The sequence below is a fragment of the Arabidopsis thaliana genome, assembly GCF_000001735.4.
Source record: "Arabidopsis thaliana chromosome 1 sequence".
NCBI lineage: Eukaryota > Viridiplantae > Streptophyta > Magnoliopsida > Brassicales > Brassicaceae > Arabidopsis > Arabidopsis thaliana.
The window spans coordinates 26,657,938-26,684,375 of record NC_003070.9 but is presented as its reverse complement, the minus strand read 5'-3'; the positions used below and the strand labels follow the sequence as shown (position 1 = coordinate 26,684,375).

Here is a 26,438-nt window from a genome sequence, read left to right as displayed (position 1 = left end):
CCAATTTACTTTAAAAACCCTTAGTTAAATTATTAATAGAAAAACCTTTTAAATATAAAAGTTTTAATTATAAAAAAAGTTAGATATTAGTCCATCTATTTAAAAACTCCTAACTAAATTACTAATGAGAAACTCTCGAATACAAAATTCTAGTGAAAAAACTCTTTCATATAACTTCATTTAAATATATTTTGTTTTTAAACCTCACTAACATTGATTTAAACCGTTATTTTACACCGTTTTAAGTTTCTTTCCGCTGAAAAATACTATGGTTTCCGGTTCAAAATGTGTGGGCCCTTTTACGCGCATGTGGGTCAGATGTATGGGCCCATTCTATTTTTTTCCTCCAAAGTTAAAGGCAGAGTGGCGGGGTCATTTAAACCACGTGGCAAGTTTTTTTTTTTTATCAACTACTGTTTCTTTTGCTGAAAAAGCTAAACAACATAAATAAAATTCAACAGTATGATTGCGTCACGAGCAATGCTTAATCATAAATCACTCGCTTGACGACAAAAAATAAAATCATTAATCAGTAGCTTTCCGCTACACTAATCCACTCTCCTCTTATAAATTTCAAAGGATTCATAGTTTTTATGTTAAGTATTGATAATTTTTTATTTTTTAATATGTTAAAACTAATACATAAAAAATATATAACTCTGTTAAATATAATTTGATAAAATATGTTATTACTTACTATTTATGAAAATACAGACATAAATAATAATCTATATAGACTATAACCTAAAATAGGAAGGTGTGTTGGCAAAAAACCTAAATGGAAGGTTAAAATCTCAAAAAAAAAAAACTGTAATCAGATAAAATCGAATCCAAAACATTGAATAAAAATATTAATAACTCGGTCAACCAGTATAAACAATAATCTTTTTACTAGTACTTAATTTCTTATTTTATATAAACTAAAACTTAATATCAAACAACTATTGTTTCCATTATATATACCTACCCGTAACCTTTAAATAATTTAGTACATACATAAATGTGTTATTATCCTAACCTTTTTTTTTCTCTGACTCTTAGCTTCATTTCCATTTTCATATATATAATGTTGTCAAATTCAAATTAAAATAAAATAAAAAAGTGTCACTAATGGTCGGTCCGATTTCTCCGGCTAACTTACTTAAGCTGACAAGTCTTTCTCCTCCTTCCTAACTTCGTCCCCCACACAAATCTCTCTATCTCTCTCAAGCTTTCTTTATCGTCGTCTATGGCGGCTAACAAATTCGCGACTCTGATTCATCGGAAAACAAACCGAATCACTTTAATCCTCGTATACGCTTTTCTCGAATGGTCACTCATTTTCTTCATTTTGCTCAACTCTCTCTTTTCTTATTTCATACTCAGATTCGCTGATTATTTCGGTCTTAAACGTCCTTGTCTCTTCTGCTCTAGACTCGATCGTTTCTTCGATGCTTCTGGTAAATCTCCTTCTCATCGAGATCTTCTCTGCGATGATCATGCTCTCCAATTACATTCAAAACCTGTTGAAGAATCTAATTGTGGTTTCGGAGAATTTCACAATGATTTGGTTCATCGTGGTTGTTGCGTAGAGAAGATAAGTTCGTCACTATGTGCTCCGATTGAGTCTGACTTTGGGAATTTAGATTATCCAATTGGAGATGAAGGTCAGATTTACAATGGTCTTAAGTTTCCTCGATCGATCTTCGTCTTTGAAGAAGAGAAAGTAGGATCTGTAAATTTGAATGATTCTCAGGAAGAAACAGAGGAGAAGAAAGTTCCCCAATCTCATGAGAAACTTGAAGATGATGATGTTGATGAGGAGTTTTCATGCTATGTATCAAGCTTCGATTGTAAGAACAAAGAAATTGCAACAGAGAAGGAAGAAGAAAACAGAGTGGATCTACCTATAGAGGTGGAAACTGCAGAATCAGCTCCGAAAAACCTCGAGTTCTATATTGATGAAGAAGACTGTCATTTGATTCCAGTTGAATTCTATAAACCGAGTGAAGAAGTTCGAGAGATTTCCGACATTAACGGAGATTTTATCCTCGATTTCGGCGTTGAGCATGATTTCACGGCGGCGGCGGAGACGGAGGAAATCTCCGACTTTGCTTCGCCGGGTGAATCGAAACCGGAGGATGCAGAGACGAATCTAGGTACATCTTCGTGTAGCTTTTACTTGTGCTTTTTTTTTTTTTTGCCTTGTATCTAAGTTTGGTGAGTTGTTTATAGTTGCTTCGGAAATGGAAAACGACGACGAAGAAACAGACGCAGAGGTTTCTATAGGTACAGAGATTCCTGATCATGAGCAAATCGGAGATATTCCTTCTCACCAGCTCATTCCTCACCACGATGACGATGATCATGGTAATTTTCTTATAACATAAGTATGCGTTAGTCCTTCTCTGTTCTTGATTCTCTAGTTAACATTTTCAACGAATGCGTTACTTCTTCCAAACAGAGGAGGAAACGTTGGAGTTCAAAACAGTAACGATTGAAACCAAGATGCCAGTCTTAAACATCAACGAAGAGCGGATTTTAGAAGCTCAAGGCTCGATGGAAAGCTCGCATAGTAGTCTACATAACGCTATGTTTCACTTAGAGCAAAGAGTATCTGTTGATGGTATTGAATGTCCTGAAGGAGTACTCACTGTTGATAAGTTGAAGTTTGAGTTACAAGAAGAGAGAAAAGCACTTCACGCGTTATACGAGGAGCTGGAGGTAGAGAGGAATGCGTCTGCTGTTGCTGCCAGTGAAACAATGGCGATGATCAATAGGTTGCATGAGGAGAAAGCTGCGATGCAGATGGAAGCGTTGCAGTATCAGAGAATGATGGAGGAGCAAGCTGAGTTTGATCAAGAAGCTTTGCAGTTGTTGAATGAGCTTATGGTGAATAGAGAGAAGGAGAATGCTGAGCTTGAGAAGGAGCTAGAGGTGTATAGAAAGAGAATGGAGGAGTATGAAGCTAAAGAGAAAATGGGGATGTTGAGGAGGAGATTGAGAGATTCCTCTGTTGATTCGTATAGAAATAATGGCGATTCTGATGAGAATAGCAATGGAGAGTTACAGTTTAAGAACGTTGAAGGGGTTACGGATTGGAAATATAGAGAGAATGAGATGGAGAATACGCCGGTGGATGTTGTACTTCGTCTTGATGAGTGTTTAGATGATTATGATGGAGAGAGGCTTTCGATTCTTGGGAGATTGAAGTTTCTTGAAGAGAAACTCACAGATCTTAATAACGAAGAGGACGACGAGGAGGAGGCTAAAACGTTTGAGAGTAATGGTAGCATCAATGGAAATGAGCATATTCATGGCAAAGAAACAAACGGGAAGCACAGAGTTATCAAGTCAAAGAGATTACTTCCCCTGTTTGATGCGGTCGATGGAGAGATGGAAAACGGGTTAAGTAACGGAAACCATCACGAAAACGGGTTTGATGATTCGGAGAAGGGTGAGAATGTGACGATAGAAGAAGAAGTGGATGAGCTTTACGAGAGGTTAGAAGCTCTAGAGGCAGATAGAGAGTTCTTAAGACATTGTGTTGGTTCATTGAAAAAAGGAGACAAAGGTGTACATCTCCTCCATGAGATTCTGCAACATCTTCGTGATCTAAGGAATATCGATCTTACTCGCGTCAGAGAAAACGGAGACATGAGTTTATGAGTTTGATTTTGAGTTTTGGGTTTGAGTCCACTCTTTGCATAGTGACACAAAGAACAAGAAAAATCATACAGGTATATAACTTATCTCTGTTGACTGAAGAATATTTTGTTTTGTCTTTTTCCATGTCTATGATCACACTTTAAAGAAGATTCAAAATTTATTGTTTGTAATAAGGTATGGAAGTGACATGTTGCTTGTGAGGCAAGGAACAACGACAAGGTTTCAGATGAAGAAGAAAACGTTCTCAGAATAAAAGTATTTTAAGTATATACTCTGAGGAAAAGTGTCAGATCAGAATGTTCGTCTTTCTTCGTTCATTTTCATTATTATAAGTTTTGTTTTTTATATTGAAGATTTATTTAGAGAGAGGGAAGTGTCAGTATAATTTCACTTTTATATTTTATATTTGGGAGTTGTCTTTATGAGTGGTGGTAATAGAAAAAGGTAGAATGATGAGTGTATGTGTGTGTAGTGTAGTGTAGTTGAGTACTAGTACTTAGTAAGGTGAGCTATTGGTATAAAAAAAATGCCAAAGGCAAGCTGTCAAATTTCTTGGATGTTTGTGGCAGAGCTGGAATGATTTCAGCAAAGATGCCAACACCAATGTACATATGCCTTTTTGGACTTTTTAGAACATTTAGAAAATTTCTGGGCGACTTTAGAATTATTGCTTTTAGGTGGGGTAAGTAACCTCTTCATTTGTAATTTTGTTTTCTTCTTTCGGTTGTATATGTAACTTGTAGCTATTTACGCATGTACTCTCGAATTTGGTCGTATTAATTTGCTTTTGCGTTTTATGACAGTTGTTTGTGTTACGAAGAAAGGATATGAACCTAGGTCTAGATTCTCTTGGTTATATATGAAAGAAAAAAAAAAACTAAATTATCATGTTCTAGTTCTCGATTCGAAAAGATTATGAACATAGACCCATAATTTTTTTGGTTCCGAGATTAAAAAAAATGTTTTGGTTCATAGTAGGTTGTAATTCAAGTTATTCTGATATTGGAATGGATTTGGTTGTAAGCAACGAATATATTGGTTGGTAGAAACTTTATATAAATTTAAGGCGTTGGCGTTAAACAAAAACAAGTACGTATTTATAATAAGAATTTAAACACAACAAACATATCTATAATAAGAATTTATTTATGATTGCTTATTTTTGTTAATTTCATAAAAAAATCAATCATAGAGACTATATCCTAATCGTTCTTAAACCAAATAACATAAAATCTTTATAGTTTTATATGACAACTAGATAGCCAGCTAACCCAAATCATGTGACAGTTAATAGATTCACAAAGGTTTGCTCAAATCATCACCAAAAAGTTAGTTGCTTTTGGGTTTAGATCATTTAGAGTCGCATTCATTTCTGACCATATCAGAAGTATATTATGTTCTGAAGTAAGAGCCTTTATAGTGGGTGAAGCAGAAAGTATATATTGTTGTACTTAATTTCTAAAATAATGGAGATCGAAAATTTGTGTCTTTCGGCGATCTTCTTAAAGTTCAGACGCTCATGTGCACTTAATTATGCGCGCAACCTTCCTCTTATCTCTATGGCTTGCCTATTCTATGTACTTCTACTCTTTACATACCTAGGATTGTATATATGTTTCACTACATTATTTGGTCAGTAGTGGTATAATTTTATCACGTTCCTTTTACTTTCTTAGCATAGATTATCACGTTTGACAACTTGTATATTTCTCTTTGAAGCGTCATGTAGGAGAATGTTTACACTTCATTCTCTGAAAACGTTAGTGCTTTTATTGATGTCGATGGTCAAATTGTTTTTTTTGGTTATTAGTTGCTATTGGACCAAAACTTGTAAGGTCTATTTTAATAAAATATATACATTATCAATATAAGAAAGAAAAAAAAAACTACTCTTTTTTAGTAAGTACCAAGAAAATCGATAAAACCTAATTAGGTCCATCTATGTCAACATGGATCCCTGGTTGTACATATATTATATCAATTGAATTTGACCCATCAAGTCTAGTATACATGGCCTGATTAAATGGGCTTAACGGATGGATAAACTCGACCCAAAAAGTTCAAAGAAGTCTAAACATATTGCTGTTCACGTGAAAAAGACAACGACTTAAGAATATGACATTTGGTAAATGTTACTTGAAGTCTTGAAGACTACTCTTTAATACTTTATCATCATCATATTCGACAAATAAGCGTGTGCCTGATTTGGTGTGATATTGTATGTACCGTACGACTCTTTCAAAGTGTCTCCAACAAGTATCATTGGATATACTACGCGGCAATTAAACAAAATAATGAAAAAGCTTTAATTTGGTTGAAATTTTTGCCAAATGACGTAACCTTTCTTTATTTTACGGCATAGCAAAACTATAAGTCGCAAATCGTACGTACTATTTCGATTGTATAAAGATTCAATGATTCTACAATTTTTCTAAATCAAAAAGTTGTTGAAAGATTCAATGATTCTACCATTTTTCTAAATCAAAAGTTGTTGTCGAACCTCCGTCCGAGTAAAGATTGAGTTTAATATTATTAGTTTTATCTAAATTTCTTTTTGTGAATTTCCAATAGTCTTCACCTTAATTTGGACATCTCTCTGATCATGCTGACTATTAAATTTTTTAACATTCCAGCATAAAAATTGATCATTTTCAGGGATTAGTATAACTACAACCGTTTTTTGTCAATCAATTATATAAGATTTATTAAACCGAATACAAACGAAAACAAAACATTGACTCTGATCGATATCACGCGTTATGGCGGAATAACGTTTGTAATGCGATTATGCAGAAATTTTACTTATTAGAAAAATTTTCATAGTGTTTAGTTGTTTACCATAACGTAAAAATATAGAAATTGCATTTTCGCCTAAAAATTATAAATAAATCATTATGCAAATAAGTGAATATCTATATAGTAGTTTATATCATTATGCAGTATTTTATTTTGGGATTTATTGCAAATTTTATTGTGAGACACATTTGTATTTTATTGTATACATTTGTATTTTAAATTTTATTGGGATTTATTGCGAATTTTATTGTGCGATTATGCGACTTATATCATAATAGAATTATGTGATGTTACCACTCAAAGTCATTATCTTATCACTTATGAATATAAGTTATGTTATATATTTATGTGAAATACATTTGTACGTGAAGTTGTTATTAGTTATGGTTACGTATACATTGGTTTGACACAGGACAGAAACATCTAAAATAAATGCAGCGTAATTTGCAAGTACTATTTAATGGTTTCATTGACATTTGTTGCAAGTTTCTTTCGGTGGATACTGAGTGATCAACACCCTAGAAAGTAAAAGACTTCAAAAGATTTGGTATTTTTATTTTGTTTTTTTCATTGACCCATTTATTTATCACTGTAGAGATATAAACACGATTGCAAAATATTTATCTAAATATACAATAATGTTTTAATCCGAGTATATAACAAATTGGCAAGTGAATCAGTGAATTGATTAACCGAATAGTATGACTCGTATCTAAACTAATACTTAAAAAGATCGATGTTAGAGTATCTCCATTGCAAATATTTCATATGGATTATACAAAAATAATAAAAAGTAGAATAATAATAAAACATTTTAGCTTTCTCAAATAGTAGTAGAAACCCACATAAAAAAAGTTTCTATTTTTTCTCTATAAAAAATTTTCTTTGGATTTTTTCCGTACTGAAAACTTCTTATATTTTATTATTTTTAATATATATATTTTTATTAACTCATGTGAGATTTTTTCATTTTGCAATGAAAATGTTCTTATTAAAAGAAAAAAAAAATTGGAAAGGTGACCAAGCTTGACCGATCGAGCTAAGTCAAAAGAACGCGTCTTGCTTGGGTCATGTTTTGGTTGTTCCAAGTGGTATCGTTTTTTTTCTCCTTTTGAACGTCATCCTCAGTGATGTCATATTTTAGTTTTAATTTTTGTTTCAAATGATCTCATATATATATATTTTTTTGGGCACACAAATGATCTCATATAGATTGATTTTTTTTGTCACCCATATTAGAAATTAGAAAACACTACACTAAATGCATGCTCCAACCACATAGGGTTAAAAGTCTATGTCATTGACTACGAACGATGACTCCAAGAAACTAAATGAATATGATGCAAACAAAATCTTTATTCGTCATAAGATTGCGATTATGTATAAATACTATAAGGTTTACCGGATATTTCATTTAGTTTGTCTTAACCTGATAATTGCTCTACTAGTGGATCTGCCATTGAAACAAAAAGGCTTTCCACTCAAATTCTCTGAGGTTGCACTTGCACATGCATACAAACAAATATTCTTCTAATTGTTTGCGCGTAAGAAAAAGAAAAAAAAAACTATATCCATTATTGAGAAAAGTAGCTGAAAAATAAATAAATTAATAGACAAAAATGTTAATCAAAATTTGCTTTTGAGTAAAAATTAACCAGTTGAATGAATAAAATATAACTTCTACAGAAGGTATAAGAGTTTACATGTTCTAATCCTCCATTAAACAATTATAAAATACCCACAAAATCTAAAACTTTTAGGTGAATATTCATTAATGAATAATTGAATACCACTAATTAATTATGTTAAATTCATCACAACTTTTTCATGATACATCACACATAAACCACCATAATATAATAATGAAAGAAATGTGAATTTGGTTGAAAAAAACAAAAGAAAAAAGTAAAAAGGTTGAAGCAAGAGACTGACTTTTATCCAAAAATGTGCTTGAATTTTAATTAAAAAACACGAATTCTTCTTGACTTTCGTTTCAAATCTAAATCCTTCCTCGCATAAACTCTTCCCTGAATCAAAAACCCATTCTAATAAAAACAAAGACGATCTCAAACACGCTTCTTCTTCTTCCTCATTCCTCAATCATCCCTAAGACGTCACCTCACTTAAACCCAATCCAACGCCGCCGAACCAAAATCAACTTCTTCGGTTCTTCCCCAATTCAATACTACTTTCTGGGTCGTCGTTAAATCCCTAAATCTCTCTCTGTTGTTACCTTCCCATGGGATGGTCACTAAGAACTCTCATAAGAGCAATCTGGGCATGACAAAGTCCATGAATTTCTTTCAGAACATCATTAAACCTTTCAAACGCAGCTCCAATCGAGGTAAGATCCGTTTGATTTGTTGATTCTTAGTGTAAGATTAGGTTTTTGTGAAATTTGACTAACTTTTTCTTCGTTGACTTAAAGGTCTTGAAGATGATATTGAGCGAATTGCTGCTATGGAGCAAAAAGTTTTCCCATTTCAAGTTTTAGTTTCCGCTACCAAAGATTTTCACCCGACCCATAAACTCGGTGAAGGTGGTTTCGGTCCCGTCTTCAAGGTAACCCTAATTTTGACATACCCAGAGCTTAAAGTTTCCATTTTTAGGGTTGTGGTTGTATAATTGTGTGTGTGTGTTTTCGTGGGTTTTGTTAGTTTGGCTGATGAGGTTGATTGGTGTGTAATAGGGAAGATTACCTGACGGGAGAGACATAGCAGTGAAGAAGCTATCTCAGGTTTCAAGGCAAGGCAAAAACGAGTTTGTGAACGAGGCTAAGTTGTTGGCTAAAGTTCAGCATCGCAATGTTGTTAATCTTTGGGGTTATTGTACACATGGAGATGATAAGCTCTTGGTTTATGAGTATGTCGTTAATGAGAGCCTCGACAAGGTCCTCTTCAGTAAGTTTTTCTTCTCAATGAGATTGGTTTGTATATTAGGATAAATGATATTGAAAGAAGATGGTTTTAACATGTAGTGGTTGCTTCATTTGAATGCAGAATCCAACAGAAAATCGGAGATAGATTGGAAGCAGAGGTTTGAGATCATAACAGGCATTGCTCGAGGACTGCTCTATCTACATGAAGACGCGCCAAACTGCATCATCCACAGGGATATTAAGGCTGGCAATATTTTGCTGGATGAAAAATGGGTTCCTAAGATTGCAGATTTTGGGATGGCTAGACTCTATCAGGAAGATGTAACACATGTCAACACTCGTGTTGCAGGAACCAAGTATGCTCTCTCTATTGTTTACCCTTAAAAAGCTCATTTACATATCTTCTTGTGTCATTTGAACTCTTTTTGTTTGTTGGTGTTTCATGGTAGAATGTTATTTAACGTCCATTGCTTCTTCTTTTCTTATGCGCAGTGGTTATATGGCGCCAGAGTACGTAATGCACGGGGTTCTATCGGTAAAGGCAGACGTATTCAGCTTTGGGGTTTTGGTTCTGGAGCTCGTAAGTGGACAGAAGAACTCGAGTTTTAGCATGAGACACCCTGACCAGACTCTTCTTGAATGGGTAAAGCCTCTAGTCTCATGCTCCATTGTTTATAGGGTTGTTGTGTGATGGCCTGACCCAGCCAATATTCTTCAGCGTAATATAACCAATGCTAAATTCTTTCTGAATGTGACACAGGCATTTAAGTTGTACAAGAAAGGCCGGACCATGGAGATACTAGACCAAGATATAGCAGCTTCAGCTGATCCAGATCAAGTCAAACTCTGTGTACAGATCGGACTACTCTGCGTTCAAGGCGATCCGCATCAAAGACCGAGCATGAGACGGGTATCTCTACTTCTCTCTAGAAAACCAGGACATCTAGAAGAACCGGATCATCCTGGTGTCCCGGGATCTAGATACCGTCGGCGAACACAACGTCCTTCAGGAGCAGCATCACTTGGAACATTGTCGACCACTGGTTCCAGCACAGATTCTTTCGGTTCAAACCTGAACACAAACACGGGAACTGGTGTTAGAGGTACCCCCGCATCTTCTAAAGCTTCAACTCGGAGTAATGCCACTAGAAGTGCTGGTCAGAGCTCTAGCTCAGACCCTCACGGGAAACGACATATGAGTTATTGAAGTACATAAAATCTGGTCATAGGTGATTGTAAATAGCGAGCTGCATATATAATATTTGTTTCATAATTTATTTAATTTTGCTTTTGAAAAGTAAATTAATTTATTTTTTTGACTGCAGTAGTGATTTAGTTTTGTAGTATGATTTGTTATATTAGCGGGAAAAAATTATGATTCATTTGTTACATTTGTATATTAGAATAATCACTTGTAGTCCCATTATCTAGGTCCCCACTATTGGCCTCGTACGTATAAAAGCATATTCTCTTGTACGTATTAACGGTACCTTACTTTAAACAAAACATAAAACTAAAATGTTTTTTATGCGTTTTAAATTATTTTTCAGTTAAAATTTATAAAAAGGGTTTTTGTAAACAATTATTTTGATAGTAAAAGAAATACTAACTGAAATTAGTGGAGAAAATACACAAACATATATTTAACTTTCTTTAATTTAAAATATACAGATTTTGTTTCTTTAATTTTTTTTTTCAAATTTTAGTTTTCATTTATTTTTAAATAAAGTATGACATGTCATAATGTTGTATTTTGATTTGTCATTAAAAAGGGGGTGAATCAAATTGGTTCACTCTAGAGGTGAACTTCGCCAAAGAATCACAGACCGTCAGTGTTAATCATCAGAGACATCAACGTAATGTTCCTCTTGGTTACTTCTTGCTTTAATGTTCCTCTTGGTTACTTCTTGCTTTCTACCTGATTCAGGTTCTTCAGTTAAAGTTTCTCTTTTCATTTTTGGGGTAATGCCCGGTTGGGCCTCGTTGTTTTATTTAGGTTCTAGTTCTAGGGCCTGCGTGTCCTTTTAGGCAGTTATTGCCATGTATGTTCTTTGGGCCATTCGTGCCTCTGTCGGCTTGTTGGGCCTTGTAATCGTTTCGGCTCTATTGGAAATTAAAAATAAAATATATATACTAACCCGTTTTGGGTAAAAAGTTAGGTCCACTAAAAGACGAAAAGAGATCCTACCAAAAAAAAAAACGAAAAGAGACGAGCCACACGCGTCACCTTCTCGTTTAGCCTCTTCATCTCCTTTCCTCAGACTCACTGTGTAAAAAGGCTTTTATTTTATCATCTTCAGGCTTATTCGATTTTCTTCAGATTTGAAATGGTGTCGTTCAAGGTCTCTCTCGTCTCTACTTCGCCTATTGATGGCCAGAAACCTGGGACTTCTGGACTCCGTAAGAAGGTTCGTTCGCTTTCGCTTCTTCTCCTTGTTATATCAATCCCCGCGTTCTTATTTCGAAATTGGATTAGAGATTTGAATTCTAAATTCAGATCTTCGCAACGAAATTGATTTCTTCATTTAGTTCCGATCTTATGGATTGAATGAATTTTGTGTGTTGGTTTTAACAATTTGATCCGATCCGATGAGATTTGAATTTACGCATTGTTTCGTAATTTTACAGGTGAAAGTGTTTAAGCAACCAAATTACCTTGAAAATTTTGTCCAGGCAACGTTCAATGCTCTTACTACAGAGAAAGTTAAAGGTAAAGATCTCTCTTACCTCTCTTTGATTGTTGTTCAGGTAAAGGTCGATGATTGCAAATTCCATCTAAGAAAGAGTATTTGTTAACTTTTTCAGGTGCGACACTTGTGGTTTCTGGTGATGGTCGTTATTATTCAGAGCAAGCTATTCAGGTAAAAGCTTTATATGTCCTTTGAATGATGGCAAACTGCGTTTTGCATTAACTTATAATTCTTAGACACTTTACTCTTATTTTAGTTGTTTTGAATCTTTTATTTCATAAAAAAGATAGTTCGTCAATACCACTTTATTTCCTATCTGGACAGATTATAGTAAAGATGGCAGCAGCTAATGGTGTTAGACGTGTGTGGGTTGGTCAAAACAGTCTGCTATCAACTCCTGCAGTATCAGCTATTATTCGTGAAAGAGTAGGGGCTGATGTGAGATATCTTCCTCTAAACTCATACTACTTACTTTTCTCTTGGGTTGTTATCTAAGGCTATGCATGTTTGCAACATGTAATGACGTGATGAGAAACTAACCCGAGATCCAATTTCAGGGATCTAAAGCCACAGGAGCATTTATCTTAACAGCAAGTCATAATCCTGGTGGCCCAACTGAGGTCAGTTCTCTTTTTGTTCTCACTCTTTTGTGCTTGTTCATTCGATACCCTCACTTAGTATTATTTGAATCCTAGCATCAGTTTTGTTAAACTATATGTTCATCTCTCTGCTTCCATATGCTGATTTCCTGCTATTCTATTCACAGGATTTCGGAATTAAGTACAATATGGAAAATGGTGGACCAGCTCCTGAATCAATCACTGATAAGATTTACGAGAACACAAAGACAATCAAGGAGTACCCAATAGCGGAAGATCTACCCAGGGTACCTAACATTTCTGATCTTATTACCTGTCATCATCTTTTTTTCATCTTGTATTTGTACTAATCATGTTTTTTTGCTGGTCTTTTTGATTGAATGCAACAGGTTGATATTTCTACTATTGGTATAACCAGCTTTGAAGGACCTGAAGGAAAGTTTGACGTCGAAGTTTTTGATTCTGCAGATGACTATGTTAAACTAATGAAGTAAGTCTTTCCATCTTTGTATCTGAGAGAACAGTTCTTGAATCTACTCCCTCTATGGTCTATGCATTTAAGAGAATGGTTCCAGAATCTGCGGTATCGATGATCTAAAAGATTTGTTCGTCTCTTCAGGTCAATCTTCGACTTTGAATCCATCAAGAAATTGCTATCTTATCCAAAATTTACTTTCTGGTATATAGTTCATCAACATCCATAAATCTTTTCTTTTGAGTTTGTTTGCTTGTATAGGCTCCATCATGTCTTTGATATTTTATTTCCCATCGTTCTATGAAGCTATGATGCATTGCATGGAGTGGCTGGAGCATATGCACATCGCATCTTTGTCGAAGAACTAGGTGCACCAGAAAGTTCGTTGTTGAACTGCGTACCCAAGGTATCATTTTTTTCTTCTTTCTTATTTTGTATAACCAAGAAATATCATTTCCTGAAAGGATTATAAATACACGTTGAACAGTGTCTTTTATGATTTATAACAACACGACAATCGGACAATGTACAGGAGGACTTTGGAGGGGGCCACCCGGATCCCAATCTTACCTATGCTAAGGAGCTCGTGGCACGCATGGGATTGAGTAAAACTGATGATGCTGGTGGCGAGCCTCCAGAGTTTGGCGCCGCTGCTGATGGTGATGCAGACCGAAACATGATCCTCGGTAAAAGGTAGCAGAGACTAATTCTCTTTTAAGTGAGATCACAGAGATGTGGAGCGGATATACCACTCTCCCCGTTAACCAAAAATATCTCTTCTCCGCAGGTTTTTCGTAACTCCTTCGGATTCAGTTGCTATAATTGCTGCAAATGCTGTTGGGGCCATACCATACTTCAGCTCTGGTTTAAAAGGTGTTGCTAGGTATGCATCCCGGTTCTTCTTTGTTTACTCCAGTTCATAGATTGAAAACGCTGGACTTTGGTGTCATACGTTTTTGTTTATTATAGATAGTAACAATCTTTTCTCATTAAATTCTCAACTTTCACATTCGTATTGCAGGAGCATGCCGACCTCAGCTGCACTTGATGTCGTTGCAAAAAACTTGGGTTTGAAGTTCTTTGAGGTAGATGTCATTGTGAAGCTTTTCTCTAGCTTCTATTCATTGCAATCACGTAACATAGTCTATTGCTCTAATACTTCTATATTTTAGGTTCCAACAGGCTGGAAATTCTTTGGCAATCTAATGGATGCTGGGATGTGCTCTGTATGCGGAGAAGAAAGTTTTGGAACCGGTGAGCTTCTATTGCTAGATCTTCACATGTTTTAAAACCGTAACAACCCTACACAACTCACAAAGAAGCTTTTCGACAGGTTCGGATCATATCCGTGAGAAAGATGGGATCTGGGCAGTTCTTGCTTGGCTATCAATACTGGCTCACAAGAACAAGGAAACCCTTGATGGGAATGCAAAACTGGTGACGGTTGAAGACATTGTCCGCCAGCACTGGGCTACATATGGCCGTCACTATTACACTCGATACGACTATGAGGTAAAACTGACAAATGTCATTATTGGTTGTAGACAATATGTAGAATAACCAATTACCTTTGACCAATTTCTAAATATTTGCTCCATAGAACGTAGACGCAACTGCAGCTAAAGAACTCATGGGACTTTTGGTTAAGTTGCAATCTTCACTTCCCGAAGTCAACAAGTATCTCTCTCTCCACTTAATTTCAAATCCATTCCTTTTTACTTGTATGACTTTCAGACTCACGTTTTTGGATAATTGGTCAGGATTATAAAGGGAATTCATCCAGAGGTGGCAAATGTTGCAAGCGCAGATGAGTTCGAGTACAAAGATCCAGTAGATGGCTCTGTTTCAAAGCACCAAGGGATCCGATACTTATTCGAGGATGGATCACGACTTGTAAGTCGATATGTGTGAAATGGATTCATAACAATTCAACAACCTGTGAAATTGTAAAAGCTAATCCGGGCTTGTTTCTCTTGTTCATGAAGGTGTTCCGTCTCTCGGGAACTGGCTCAGAAGGAGCAACAATAAGGCTATACATTGAACAATACGAGAAGGACGCCTCAAAGATCGGCCGAGATTCTCAGGATGCTCTTGGTCCCCTGGTCAGATTCCCAGATACCTTAATTACTCCCAAATTTACGCATAATCGATCTTTGTCATGTTTATTAACACCAATTGTTGGTGTCTGATTTTCACAGGTTGATGTTGCATTAAAGCTGTCGAAAATGCAAGAGTTCACCGGCCGATCATCACCAACTGTTATTACATAAGACAGCTTTCAGAAGACGCTGTCTCCAATACTACTCTCATTCCAACTTCATTTCTTATGAATTTGGGTTTTGCTTTTTTCCTGTTATCTGTTATCTTACACAAGTATACTTCAATACATATAATTTTAATGGAATATACATTAGGTTGGCAATTGAATTTCTAGCTTTGTTTGGCTCCTCCAAATAAAAAAGAATTGCCACAATATTGGAGCATGTGTGGCAGATGGAGACGTAGCAAGAGTAAAAAGCGAATCCAACAATAACTGATACCTAAAACCTACGGTGTACAACTATAGATAATGGACCCGAGAGGTGGTGATGACAAGCCAGAAGACAGATGTTTATAATTTGTCTCTTGAGCTTGACCAACAAAAACATTCTGACAGTTAAAAGCTAATGTTGGGCATGAATTTCGTGAATCAGATTGTGCCATGTGTTAGTTTGTATAAGTGAGTCAGGGTTCACGGGTTCTTTCTTATTTGGTTTTTAAATCCAAAAGAAAGAGAGGCATCATTACCATCCAAACACTCCTCCCACTTTAGGCTTTCTTCCTCTGTCCTTTCTCCATATTTGTTGTCTTCTACTAAACTTTTGTCTCAACAATGACTGATGCTTTAGCTAACCATCAACATTGTAACATACAGTTGATGGTTAGCTATTTGCTATACATTTGTCTATTTCTCTTGCTTCTATAGTCAAAGTATAGAGTTAGCTCGTATAAAAAGATCAGCATTTAAGTATAAAAAAAATTAGAATGATTTTATGTATAGTATTGTCTAACTTTAGGTGAAATCACAACTGATTATAGAATCCTCGAAGAAAAATATTAAAAAATCAAAAGGCTTAATATTAGCATTTTCTTATGCAGAAATGCTTAATTAATCAAAATAAGTCTTTTCACGTAATTGATTCATGTAACTATAGTAAATTGTTGATAGACTTTACTCTTTAGCAGTGTTCTTTATGGTATCACAGTTACAAATACAAAAAGATTGATTGAGTTGGCTCTTTTGTCCGTATTAGTTCATACTTGTAAAAAAAAACTACAATGTACATATATGATTACAAGACTTTAAAATAGTGTATTATTGATTATTGTACTTCCCTCGTTTATCTCATCTTTAAATTTTATATATATATATATATATATATATATATATTTATCTTTAAATTATAATTGGATAGTGATAGAGCGTCAACCGAAATATATGATATCTTGAAATGTAATTGTTACAGGTTTATAGTATTGTTTTTTGTTTGATGTATTATATTATATACATGGCAAATCATAGGCCAAGTACATTGAATATGATTTTTTTCTATTCATAATAGATACTTCTAGTTCTTACTTGTTAGTCTTTGGAGAAAATTCGATATTTCGATCATGTCGATCATTACTTTTTTTACCACAATCATCAGTTCAGGAGAAGTACTGAAGAACTAATATGTATCCACCTCAGGCTTGATGGGGAAATCTAATGGATAATGCTTTCACATTCGTTGAATTTTTTTTAGTTTCTAAAAAACATAATAAGTGAGCAATACTTCAGTGTTCGAATATATATTCAAAACCGTGTACTTTTTTTATAAACTTCAGGGTTATTGGAGTTACAGCGCATGCATGCAATATTATTAATTATGCATCGGCTTCTTCATTAATAAATTAAGAATCTTTATAAAAATTGTACCATATGTTCAATTATTTATTTATCACGTTTTCTTAAAGTACTTATATATTTAATTTACCAGAAAATAATCGAAGAAAAAACGACATGAATCTGATTCTTTTTACAGTACTGCTGTTTTCATTTACTTGCAAAAACTGAAATAAATCCAAGTAAATAATAATTCCAAGGAAAACTCACATATATTTTCAGTATTACATGCAACAACGAGTAGTACTTTTAGTTTACTAATACTTTTTTAAGTATAAAAGTTCATAGTTTCGAAAAAAAACAAAAGACTCGAAGGATCGATGACTGAGATATTATTAATTTATTATTGACTCGTCGGCATAGCGGTTAACTAAAGCCAGCGCATTGCTAGTAAGCTTCTTGACGTCATCGACTCGAGAGCAGACGTCATCTTTGATAGAGTCGTCTTCGTGGACGTCTTTGAACCCGTCCGTACAAGTATACTCATCAGTAAGAGCTGCACTAAGCCAAGTCTTGACATTACTCATCTGGAACCTAAATGACTCGATCGAGCCAGACGCGGAGACAAGCTCCTTCATCTGTTTCATGGAGCCTCTCATACCGTCAACGGCATCTTTAAGATTCTCGAAGCAGTCTCTAAGGACGGGGGTTGGGTGGTCGCGGTTATAAGCGTTTTGGAGGTAAGAGAGAAGGTGGAGAGTGTTGTGGAGAGTGAGGGAGATGGCTACGCGCGCGAGGCGGTTTGAGTCATTTTGGATGGAGTTGGCAAAAGAGGAGAGAGTGGAGAAGCAAAGGTCCGGGTAGAGTGTGGTGTTGCAGGCCAAACGGATGAAATCGGAGCCGTTGGATGGTAGGAGTGGTGGATCAACGGTGAGGATTTGTGGGAGAAAGGTGGAAAAGAGAAGTATAAGGAGAGTAGGTCTCATCATTGTTACCATATTGTTGTGTGATGTGTTTGGCTCTTTTGGATTCATAAGCCTTGGAGTTATTTATAGGATTTTTGAAAAATATCAGATTTTATAAAGAAACAAAATTAGAGAGTTGAGTTTGGAGGTGAACAAAAATACTCTGCCAACAATTGTCTGCATGAATGTTTAGTGGGCCGGGCCGAATTCCAATCTTAGAACTTATCATATGAAAAGAAAAGAAGTTAGTTTCTAATATTTTCTGTTGGGTCTGCTTTGTTAGCCCATAAATATTTCAACAGCGACGTAACTCATAGGATCCAAATGATAATTTACCACAACATCCGGTCCTAAACAAGCAAATCAATGAGAGCAAATGTTGTTAGTGCGTAACTGACGAAAAAAGTGGTACTCAACTTGTGAAAAAATACTGTGGATACTAAGTATTAACCATATATAAAACGTAAAAAAAAACTGATACTATCAAATTTTGACTAATTGGTTATTCAACATATAGGATTCTGAATGACCGAAATATATTTTTTCTAATATAATTGTATTGGCTGATAGAAACTTATACAAACCTTTTAAAAGTTTTTAAATTAACATCAATATATACAAAACATGATTACACTTACGACATCATGTGTGCTGCATAATTACGTCCACCTTTGTTACAACATTGCTTTGTTTGTACTGTAATTCGAATCAAAATTACCCTCGTTATTTCTTCTGTCTACAGCATCATATATATACAACATTTTCTATTCTTACAAACCATTGATAATTATGAAGTAATGAACTAAGCGCATCATGTTCATGCCTTTTGCGGTTGATTATTGAAATATAAACAAAATAAAATGATATGGTTGTTTCGCACTGCATGATGATCTTACAAGTCAATTTCACCCAAAAAGCTACAAACATAGCAAAAGTAGGAGTTTCACGTCTTCTTGCCATCACACAGAATCAATATGTTGAAACGTATCAAAAGTTTCTTACATTATATGGTGCATACGGAATTAACATCTGGACCTATATCATGCATGTTTAATATGATGTCGTGTTCTAGGAACGCTAGTGGCAACGAATATATGATGATGGTTCATGCATATCACCGATAAATGAACAAATTATCCATTCTGTATTATATTGATATATATAGAGTAAGTTGTTATCTGATTGTGGTTGGTCCAAAAAATACATGAATGTTTATTTCGATCACACTACTACCTCTACCATCTTGGTTTTTTCCAATTTTTTAGCATGATTTTTTATTTACGATTAGATATATTTCTTTAAAAAAACATGAACATGCATATGAGTGAAAGTAAATTGACTTGTTAGAATCGTCAATATTTAGTTCTAATAATTATATCCATTGCTTTAATCACTTTCTATGTTGATATTATTGTTTGATCAAAACCATCAGTATAACCTATTATACAATAGTTTGATCAAAACCATCAGTATAACCTATTATACAATAGTTTTGATTCGTTTTGATCTCTTAGGTTTCTTTTTAGCTATTAGAAACAAATTCATAGAGACTATAGACATTAGACAATGATAATGTAGAACAACAATTAATGTTCCTCAAATATCCCATAAAACCTATTGAATCAACTGGTCCAAAACCAATACAACGAGAACTTATTGTCTACGTTTATATGACCCAAAGACACTAATCAATCGGCCTCAATTAGAGGCGGATTTAAAGACATCACGGTATCATCATATCCATGTTACTTTTTCTGTTCTCTTTTTTACTTACCCGTCCATTTCTTTCTTTTGGCAAAATAATTTTGCTAAATTACGTGGCAAAATAATTTTGCTAAATTACAGCGAAGAGGATCACATGCATCAGCACTATTTACAACAATCCTTTAGGGTATATGTTAGTCAACCCCGTAACACCATTCGTACCCATTAATCATGAACATTTCGCAAAGTTTTCCCACCAAAAACGGCGTCGGATAAGGTTTTTGGCATTTTGTGTTTCTTTTTTTGTGTGCATAGCATAATTTCATTTTAACCGTACTATTCGAAGATTTTTAAATTGGATAAAGATGATTCATTCATTACATAGTCGCTTTGTTGTTACTAGTGATAAATTCATGTTAATGATTCTATGATTTTCGGCCAGCTATCTCATTAATTATTAAGACGTTTAAGTGGAGCTATTAGCAATCGTGTATGACATAATGATTAGCATTTTCATGTGCCATGCCCATGCATGAGGCTTTTTTTTGTTTAAAATTTTATTCTATTATATCCGAATTTTGTTATATACTAAATGAACATTTGTCTCTGATTTGGTCTACTAGTTAATTAACCTTTAGCTTCACTAATAAAAAATCTCATGATTTTGATACTTAAACCCAAAACATATTAAAAACAATTAGCAGTCTTTTAAATCGATAATGTGCTTAGATGATTATACGTTCGTAGGAAACTCTTTTGTTTCCAATGCATGTTAAGAACTAAGAACTCGTATCCTTAAGCACCAATGCTTTATGCTTAATGCCTCATTAGAGATATAAACTGAGATTGACTGTGTTCTGAATCATCATAATATAAGGCACACAAAGAACAGAACAGGAAATACTTAGCAATATAATAGGTTTCCAATAAAAGTGAAGAAGAATACAATAAACTTTTATAAAAAAAAAAGTATATAATAATTTCACACTCGAATCAACCAAATGTAAGATGTCTTGTCCATTTACACATCACATGAGTAAGTGGATTACAGATTGCAATTGATGAAATCTGGATCTTAGCTAAAAATTTATTACGTTACTATATACATCGAGTTTTAAGATGTTCATAATCACAACCACAACCACAAGTTTGAAGAAATAAGAAACAGAGTAATAATATATCAAATAAAATTTCATGGCTGATGGAATCTTTTTTCTAATTGTAGGTCCAAAAAAGCCTAAATTAATGGGGAAACAAAAACCAAAATTCAATAGTAATTTTACTAATTATGTCTTGGTTAAATAGAGTAAAAAGAAAATTAATCACAAACCTCCAAAAATCAACTAATTGAGATCAAAACACGTGTCGCATGCCAATAGGGCGGTGGATCACATGGTAAAAAAATTCACTTTAATTTTTGTCTTTCTTCATAATTCATCTCACAGATTTCAACTTCTCTTTTGGATTCTCTCACCGTACACCGTCGGCGTACCACTCCCCTTCCACACCGTCGGCATTAAAAATCTCAAACCCTAAAACCCGTATCCAATAACCCACCCGGTCCAACCGGTTATTCAAACCCGGTCAATCCAAAATTCGCCTCGGAATCCAAACCTCCATACCCAATCTAACATGGAAAAACCTCCAATCACAAACCTCCACGTGGTGATCACTCATTGGCTCTTATTCTGGAATCCAAGAGGACCTTTTTAGTATAAAGAGCCCCTTCGTTGGTCCTATCACCTTCTCTCTCTCACACACTAACAGAAAGCACAAAAAACAGAGACAAAAGAATGGCGCGAAAATCCCTAATTTTCCCGGTGATTTTGCTCGCCGTTCTTCTCTTCTCTCCGCCGATTTACTCCGCCGGTCACGATTACCGCGACGCTCTCCGTAAAAGCATTCTCTTCTTCGAAGGTCAACGTTCCGGTAAACTCCCTCCAGATCAACGCTTAAAATGGCGCCGTGACTCAGCATTACGCGACGGTTCCTCCGCCGGCGTAAGTCTACTCTACTAACATACATTTCAAACTTCTCCTTCTTCTAATCTCTAACTTTTCCGACGATATTTCAAAAATCTCAGGTTGACTTATCCGGTGGTTACTACGACGCCGGAGACAACATCAAGTTCGGTTTTCCGATGGCGTTCACAACAACGATGCTTTCATGGAGTATAATCGATTTCGGTAAAACCATGGGACCTGAGCTTAGAAACGCCGTGAAAGCTGTTAAATGGGGAACAGATTACCTCCTTAAAGCGACGGCGATTCCCGGAGTAGTCTTCGTCCAAGTCGGAGACGCTTACTCCGATCATAACTGTTGGGAAAGGCCTGAAGATATGGACACTCTCCGTACTGTTTACAAAATCGATAGAGCTCATCCTGGTTCTGACGTCGCTGGTGAAACCGCAGCCGCTTTAGCCGCCGCTTCAATCGTTTTTAGAAAACGCGATCCTGCTTATTCCAGACTTCTACTTGACCGTGCCACTAGGGTACGTTACTCTGTTTTCACACTTTAACCATTAGCATTAACTGTGGTAATTAATTTTAATTATTACAAACATTTTAATATTCTCTTTGTTTTTCTTTAATAGTCAAATTTAATAGTCAAAAAGATTTTAATTTTTAATCAATTATTCTTTGCTTGTGAGATAAGAGATTCGTGTCCATATGCATTTATAATAATTGTTTTATTTCAGTACTTTTTTGGGTGATGGTTGGTTCATTTCTATGATTCGTTTTTAATAATTTGACTTTTTTGAGTATATTTATTCTTACGTATATGTACTATTGAATAAATATTTTTACTGACGTAGAGAAGATATATCAAATTCACGGATCTGAAATAAAAATGTTGTACCGTTGATCGCAGGTATTCGCGTTTGCTAACAGATATCGCGGCGCGTATAGTAACAGTCTCTACCACGCGGTTTGTCCTTTTTACTGTGATTTCAACGGTTACCAGGTAAAGTATTATAGTTACTCTTTATTACCTATTTTTAGTATCAGCCGTTGGATGGTAAATGTTGATTTTGACTGACATGATCTGATGGTGGTGTTGCAGGATGAGTTACTGTGGGGAGCGGCATGGCTACACAAAGCCTCGAGGAAACGAGCGTACAGAGAATTCATTGTGAAGAACGAGGTCATTCTTAAGGCTGGAGATACCATTAATGAGTTTGGTTGGGACAATAAGCATGCTGGGATTAATGTCTTAATCTCCAAGGTAACCATCTTTAATTATTCTTCTGGTCAATATTGCATGGTTTTTGATGCGCATTGATTGTTGCTTAATCTTTTAACTGTCAAAGATTTGGTGTGGAGGTATTAGGGGATAGTGGAGTTTTTTTGTTTGTTTTTGGATTTATGTTCTATGTTTGTTTGGTCGCAAGGGGACTTACTAATGTAGCATAAGAATTAAATTAAAACATAGGTAGAGAGATGGTTGTGTCTGGTATATCACGTGTTTGTGGCACGACTTTTGATCATATAATTGGAAGTGGGGTTCACATTTCAAATTATATGTCCTATGACCTATCTAGTTATTTTGGTCTACCATATGCTTCATTATCATAAAACAAACCCGCTTTAGATTAGATGTGTGAACCAATCGAGTCGTTTCTTTAGATATGTAGACATATAAAAACTAAATCATGTTAGAGTCATGCTTAATATGGGATATTAAATTAGAGAAGATAGAATGGGGGATGGATGATTGGACCTTGCACATGATGATGAATAATGGGAATTAGCCAATTAGAAATGGTCATGTGATGTGGGAGCTAAATCTTAAGGTAAGACATACCTCATTGGACATTCCCCTTTTTTTGTCCAGTGTGTGCTCAACATACCTCCTAGATTTGGCTTCATATAATTTTAATAATATAACATTACCAATTGGAAGCCAGAGCCTCACATGGACCCATGATCCATGACTACTTGACTAGTGAATGGATAAAAAAGAGTGTGCATTTTTCGCATATATCTATATTATATAATATATAAACTTGATAATCCAATGTAGGTAGGTGAAATGTATACAGTATGATTTTGTGAGTTTGCATGTGGTGTATCATATTTGTGGTTTTGGATATAGAGTAAGTAAAAACTAAGGTATATAGCAACATTATTATTACAAGTATCAGAATCAGAGCATCAGGCCTATTGGGTCAAGTGGGGACAGTAAAAGAAGGAAAGGGGTAGAGAAGTCTTTGGTTACTGTTACAAAGCATGTGGCTCAAAACTCAAAAGGCTGAGAAAACAATAAATAAAGTATCGTGTGTCCCTTACCAGTTCCCATTCTGCTGCAATAGCCTAAGTGGTTTCTTTTTGTTTTTGTCATTTCTCAACGGTCTCTTTTTGCTATACTGATCAGATTGATTTGTCAAGGGCCTTTCACCATCTCAGTTTTTCACATGGCGCTCTGTCTCAAGGCCCTTGTTCTTTCTTGTTATTTATATTTAGTCTTTGTCTTTATAGTGTTTTTTTGCTTCTTGTTTTGAAATTACAGGAAGTGTTAATGGGAAAAGCAGAGTATTTTGAGTCTTTCAAGCAGAACGCAGATGGGTTTATCTGTTCTATATTGCCTGGAATTTCTCACCCCCAAGTCCAATACTCTCGAGGTAATAATACAAAACCCCATCATTTTTTTTCTCAATATCAAAGTACTTTTCCCACATTCACGTGATTTACTTTTGTCTTTTTCCTTCTAAAAAATTCAAACTTTTTTCTATGCTTATCTTTAATTAATTAGTAGTAATCTGATTTCTTTTTGTCTTACATATCACAGGAGGGCTACTAGTGAAGACTGGAGGGAGTAACATGCAACATGTAACATCACTATCTTTCCTCCTATTGGCTTACTCTAATTATCTGAGCCATGCCAAAAAGGTTGTGCCTTGTGGCGAATTAACTGCTTCCCCATCTCTCCTCCGTCAAATCGCCAAGCGTCAGGTAAGAGATTAAAAAAAAAAAAAACATTGGTCCCAAATTTCAGACCAAAAACAAAATACATAGCCGTTTTGCTCTTTGGGACCAAAGCCTTATTGTTTTTGTGATATGTGAACAGGTGGATTACATTCTCGGAGACAACCCGATGGGACTGTCTTACATGGTTGGATACGGTCAAAAGTTTCCACGTAGGATTCATCACCGTGGTAGCTCGGTTCCTTCGGTTTCAGCCCATCCAAGCCACATAGGGTGCAAAGAAGGCTCTCGCTATTTCCTAAGCCCAAATCCTAACCCAAACCTTTTGGTTGGTGCTGTAGTCGGTGGACCTAATGTCACTGATGCTTTTCCGGATTCAAGACCTTACTTTCAGCAGTCTGAGCCCACGACTTATATCAATGCACCACTAGTGGGCCTTCTCGGTTACTTCTCCGCCCATTCTACTTGGCGATGAGGGAGGGCCTTATTACTTATTACTCTCTATCCTATTAGAGGTGTGCTGGAAACTTTAGGCCACCCTAAAACCCTTTTTTTTCTTTTTTAATGTTATTGCCACTCTTTATTTTCTACTACTTAACCAATTGTATTGTAAGCCCGTAATTAGTGAAGAAGAGAAAGAGTTATGTCGGTGTCTAAACTTATTATATTTGCAGTCAATTACTTGAATTATTTGTTTGCAAGACGACTAGTTAATACTCGCTAGACAAGTTGATATAATCATCAGACCAAAGTTTGATTTTAAAGAGAAAAAAAGATCATCGAACCAAATTCAACAAAAGCAAAAACAGTTAAAACTAAAAAACTCAATGATAGGTTTTGTGTGAAAAGTTTATTGTTTGTTTGGATTCCTACTAAAAATTAAAATATCCATCTATAGTTTTGCAAATCAAGCTTCATAATGATTTCATCTCTGTTGGGCCTTCCTCATGGGGGTGGTCTACTTCCTCATCTCTGTCCTTCTTAGTAAAATTAAATGGTCCAGTTGACGGCCCAATAAGCCCATAGAAAAAGAAAATTAATTTGTTAGCTAAGAGTTCGTTTGCTTACTATGATTCATCTTGTTGTCTTTGCCTATGAGACCTAGTGCGCGTGTATTATTGTTTAAGTTCGACGTTACCCGAGGATAGCTCACTCGATAATTCTAGGAATTTTTTACTTAGCGCTGTGTGATCCTTGTTGATAAAGTTTCTTAGAGGATATTGTATAACACTGAAACTCTTGAAACAATTCAGCTTCTAATCTGTTTATTTGATGTTTGTTGATCTGAAAAATGTGAGATGTGTACTAATCGTGACTTTGTCTCTGCTTATGACCCGGCATGGCACTGCATCGTTTCGAACCACACACCGTAAAAGGAAGAAACAAATTCAGGGTTTATCTCAAAAATGTATTTTGTTTAAAACGTATGACATTTATGTTTTTGGATTATTTGTGTGAAATTGTTTATCGCAGATATTCATGTCCTTGTGGACCTTGTCTTGTCTTCAGAACAATTTTATGGTCACACAAACCTTAGAGATAATACAAGTTTTGGTTTATATTTCGTTAATGAAGGAAACAATTGTGTCAACAAAAAGAAGACGTTTTTAGGGAAAGCTATGTTTCTCTCTATACCAATGGATAAATGAGAGAGAAGAGACCTTGGCTTTCTTCAAAAAAAAAAATGAAAATAATGTAAAGTGATAGAAACTATTAAAGTCAAAATCAAAATTGTATTTATTAATTAAAATTTGTATGAACATGTAGTATAGAGGTTTGTACCAGAAATGTTGATGTCACAATTGATTTTAAATCACTTTATTGTTGCTATATATCGAGTGATAGAGAGAAGCAAAGGAGTTAAAATGTGAAGCAGAGTACAAGTTTTGTTTA

The 26,438-nt window shown here is 35.1% G+C and overlaps 5 protein-coding genes across 9 annotated transcripts; 4 read left to right on the top strand and 1 right to left on the bottom strand.

The window, feature by feature from the left end:
• The first annotated feature begins 1,020 nt into the window (after positions 1-1,020).
• AT1G70750 (myosin-binding protein (Protein of unknown function, DUF593)) lies at positions 1,021-4,504 on the top strand. The gene is made up of 4 exons (NM_105743.4): positions 1,021-2,138; positions 2,215-2,349; positions 2,444-3,719; positions 3,823-4,504. The coding sequence occupies exons 1-3, from the start codon at positions 1,229-1,231 to the stop codon at positions 3,646-3,648; spliced, it is 2,250 nt and encodes a 749-aa protein (NP_564999.2). The 5' UTR covers positions 1,021-1,228; the 3' UTR covers positions 3,649-3,719; positions 3,823-4,504.
• Positions 4,505-8,333: 3,829 nt separating this feature from the next.
• AT1G70740 (Protein kinase superfamily protein) lies at positions 8,334-10,813 on the top strand. Of its 2 annotated transcripts, none has more exons than NM_105742.5 (6): positions 8,334-8,788; positions 8,873-9,006; positions 9,134-9,344; positions 9,444-9,678; positions 9,815-9,965; positions 10,083-10,813. In NM_105742.5, the coding sequence occupies exons 1-6, from the start codon at positions 8,689-8,691 to the stop codon at positions 10,527-10,529; spliced, it is 1,278 nt and encodes a 425-aa protein (NP_177231.2). In that variant the 5' UTR covers positions 8,334-8,688; the 3' UTR covers positions 10,530-10,813. The 2 variants fall into 2 exon arrangements, with proteins under 2 accessions (NP_177231.2, NP_001185366.1); NM_001198437.1 differs by having other exon boundaries at positions 8,386-8,788; positions 9,815-10,001; positions 10,083-10,745.
• A 396-nt stretch (positions 10,814-11,209) lies between these two features.
• PGM2 (Phosphoglucomutase/phosphomannomutase family protein) lies at positions 11,210-15,730 on the top strand (the record flags this gene model as incomplete). Of its 3 annotated transcripts, none has more annotated exons than NM_001160993.2 (19): positions 11,210-11,284; positions 11,494-11,730; positions 11,951-12,032; positions 12,128-12,183; positions 12,337-12,450; positions 12,570-12,632; positions 12,779-12,898; positions 13,001-13,101; positions 13,231-13,290; positions 13,393-13,492; positions 13,619-13,779; positions 13,874-13,969; positions 14,108-14,171; positions 14,259-14,340; positions 14,420-14,598; positions 14,687-14,763; positions 14,847-14,979; positions 15,072-15,188; positions 15,285-15,730. In NM_001160993.2, 19 exons carry the CDS (start codon positions 11,210-11,212, stop codon positions 15,354-15,356), a joined length of 1,989 nt encoding a protein of 662 aa, NP_001154465.1. The 3 variants fall into 3 exon arrangements, with proteins under 3 accessions (NP_001154465.1, NP_001154464.1, NP_177230.1); NM_001160992.1 differs by having other exon boundaries at positions 11,665-11,730; positions 15,285-15,356; NM_105741.4 differs by lacking the exon at positions 11,210-11,284 and having other exon boundaries at positions 11,597-11,730; positions 15,285-15,511.
• A 1,340-nt stretch (positions 15,731-17,070) lies between these two features.
• On the bottom strand, positions 17,071-17,993 carry AT1G70720 (Plant invertase/pectin methylesterase inhibitor superfamily protein). Of its 2 annotated transcripts, none has more exons than NM_001334478.1 (1): positions 17,071-17,993. In NM_001334478.1, exon 1 carries the CDS (start codon positions 17,983-17,985, stop codon positions 17,347-17,349), a length of 639 nt encoding a protein of 212 aa, NP_001320878.1. In that variant the 5' UTR covers positions 17,986-17,993; the 3' UTR covers positions 17,071-17,346. The 2 variants fall into 2 exon arrangements, with proteins under 2 accessions (NP_001320878.1, NP_564998.1); NM_105740.2 differs by having other exon boundaries at positions 17,172-17,981.
• Positions 17,994-21,038: 3,045 nt separating this feature from the next.
• GH9B1 (glycosyl hydrolase 9B1) lies at positions 21,039-25,247 on the top strand. Its single transcript, NM_105739.4, has 7 exons — positions 21,039-21,620; positions 21,704-22,111; positions 22,492-22,584; positions 22,684-22,845; positions 24,130-24,241; positions 24,409-24,572; positions 24,688-25,247. The coding sequence occupies exons 1-7, from the start codon at positions 21,414-21,416 to the stop codon at positions 25,018-25,020; spliced, it is 1,479 nt and encodes a 492-aa protein (NP_177228.1). The 5' UTR covers positions 21,039-21,413; the 3' UTR covers positions 25,021-25,247.
• The last annotated feature ends 1,191 nt before the right edge of the window (positions 25,248-26,438 follow it).

What these genes read in the sequence shown, in the direction of transcription:
- AT1G70750 (NM_105743.4), top strand. Translation starts at nt 1,229, where the DNA reads ATGGCGGCTAACAAATTCGCGACTCTGATTCATCGGAAAACAAACCGA. An exon ending in GGATGCAGAGACGAATCTAG is followed by an intron (nt 2,139 to 2,214) that starts GTACATCTTCGT and finishes AGTTGTTTATAG; the next exon opens with TTGCTTCGGAAATGGAAAAC. An exon ending in CCACGATGACGATGATCATG is followed by an intron (nt 2,350 to 2,443) that starts GTAATTTTCTTA and finishes TCTTCCAAACAG; the next exon opens with AGGAGGAAACGTTGGAGTTC.
- AT1G70720 (NM_001334478.1), bottom strand. Translation starts at nt 17,985, where the DNA reads ATGAATCCAAAAGAGCCAAACACATCACACAACAATATGGTAACAATG.
- GH9B1 (NM_105739.4), top strand. Translation starts at nt 21,414, where the DNA reads ATGGCGCGAAAATCCCTAATTTTCCCGGTGATTTTGCTCGCCGTTCTT. An exon ending in TACTTGACCGTGCCACTAGG is followed by an intron (nt 22,112 to 22,491) that starts GTACGTTACTCT and finishes CGTTGATCGCAG; the next exon opens with GTATTCGCGTTTGCTAACAG. An exon ending in GTGATTTCAACGGTTACCAG is followed by an intron (nt 22,585 to 22,683) that starts GTAAAGTATTAT and finishes GTGGTGTTGCAG; the next exon opens with GATGAGTTACTGTGGGGAGC.
- AT1G70740 (NM_105742.5), top strand. Translation starts at nt 8,689, where the DNA reads ATGGTCACTAAGAACTCTCATAAGAGCAATCTGGGCATGACAAAGTCC. An exon ending in CAAACGCAGCTCCAATCGAG is followed by an intron (nt 8,789 to 8,872) that starts GTAAGATCCGTT and finishes GTTGACTTAAAG; the next exon opens with GTCTTGAAGATGATATTGAG. An exon ending in GTTTCGGTCCCGTCTTCAAG is followed by an intron (nt 9,007 to 9,133) that starts GTAACCCTAATT and finishes GGTGTGTAATAG; the next exon opens with GGAAGATTACCTGACGGGAG.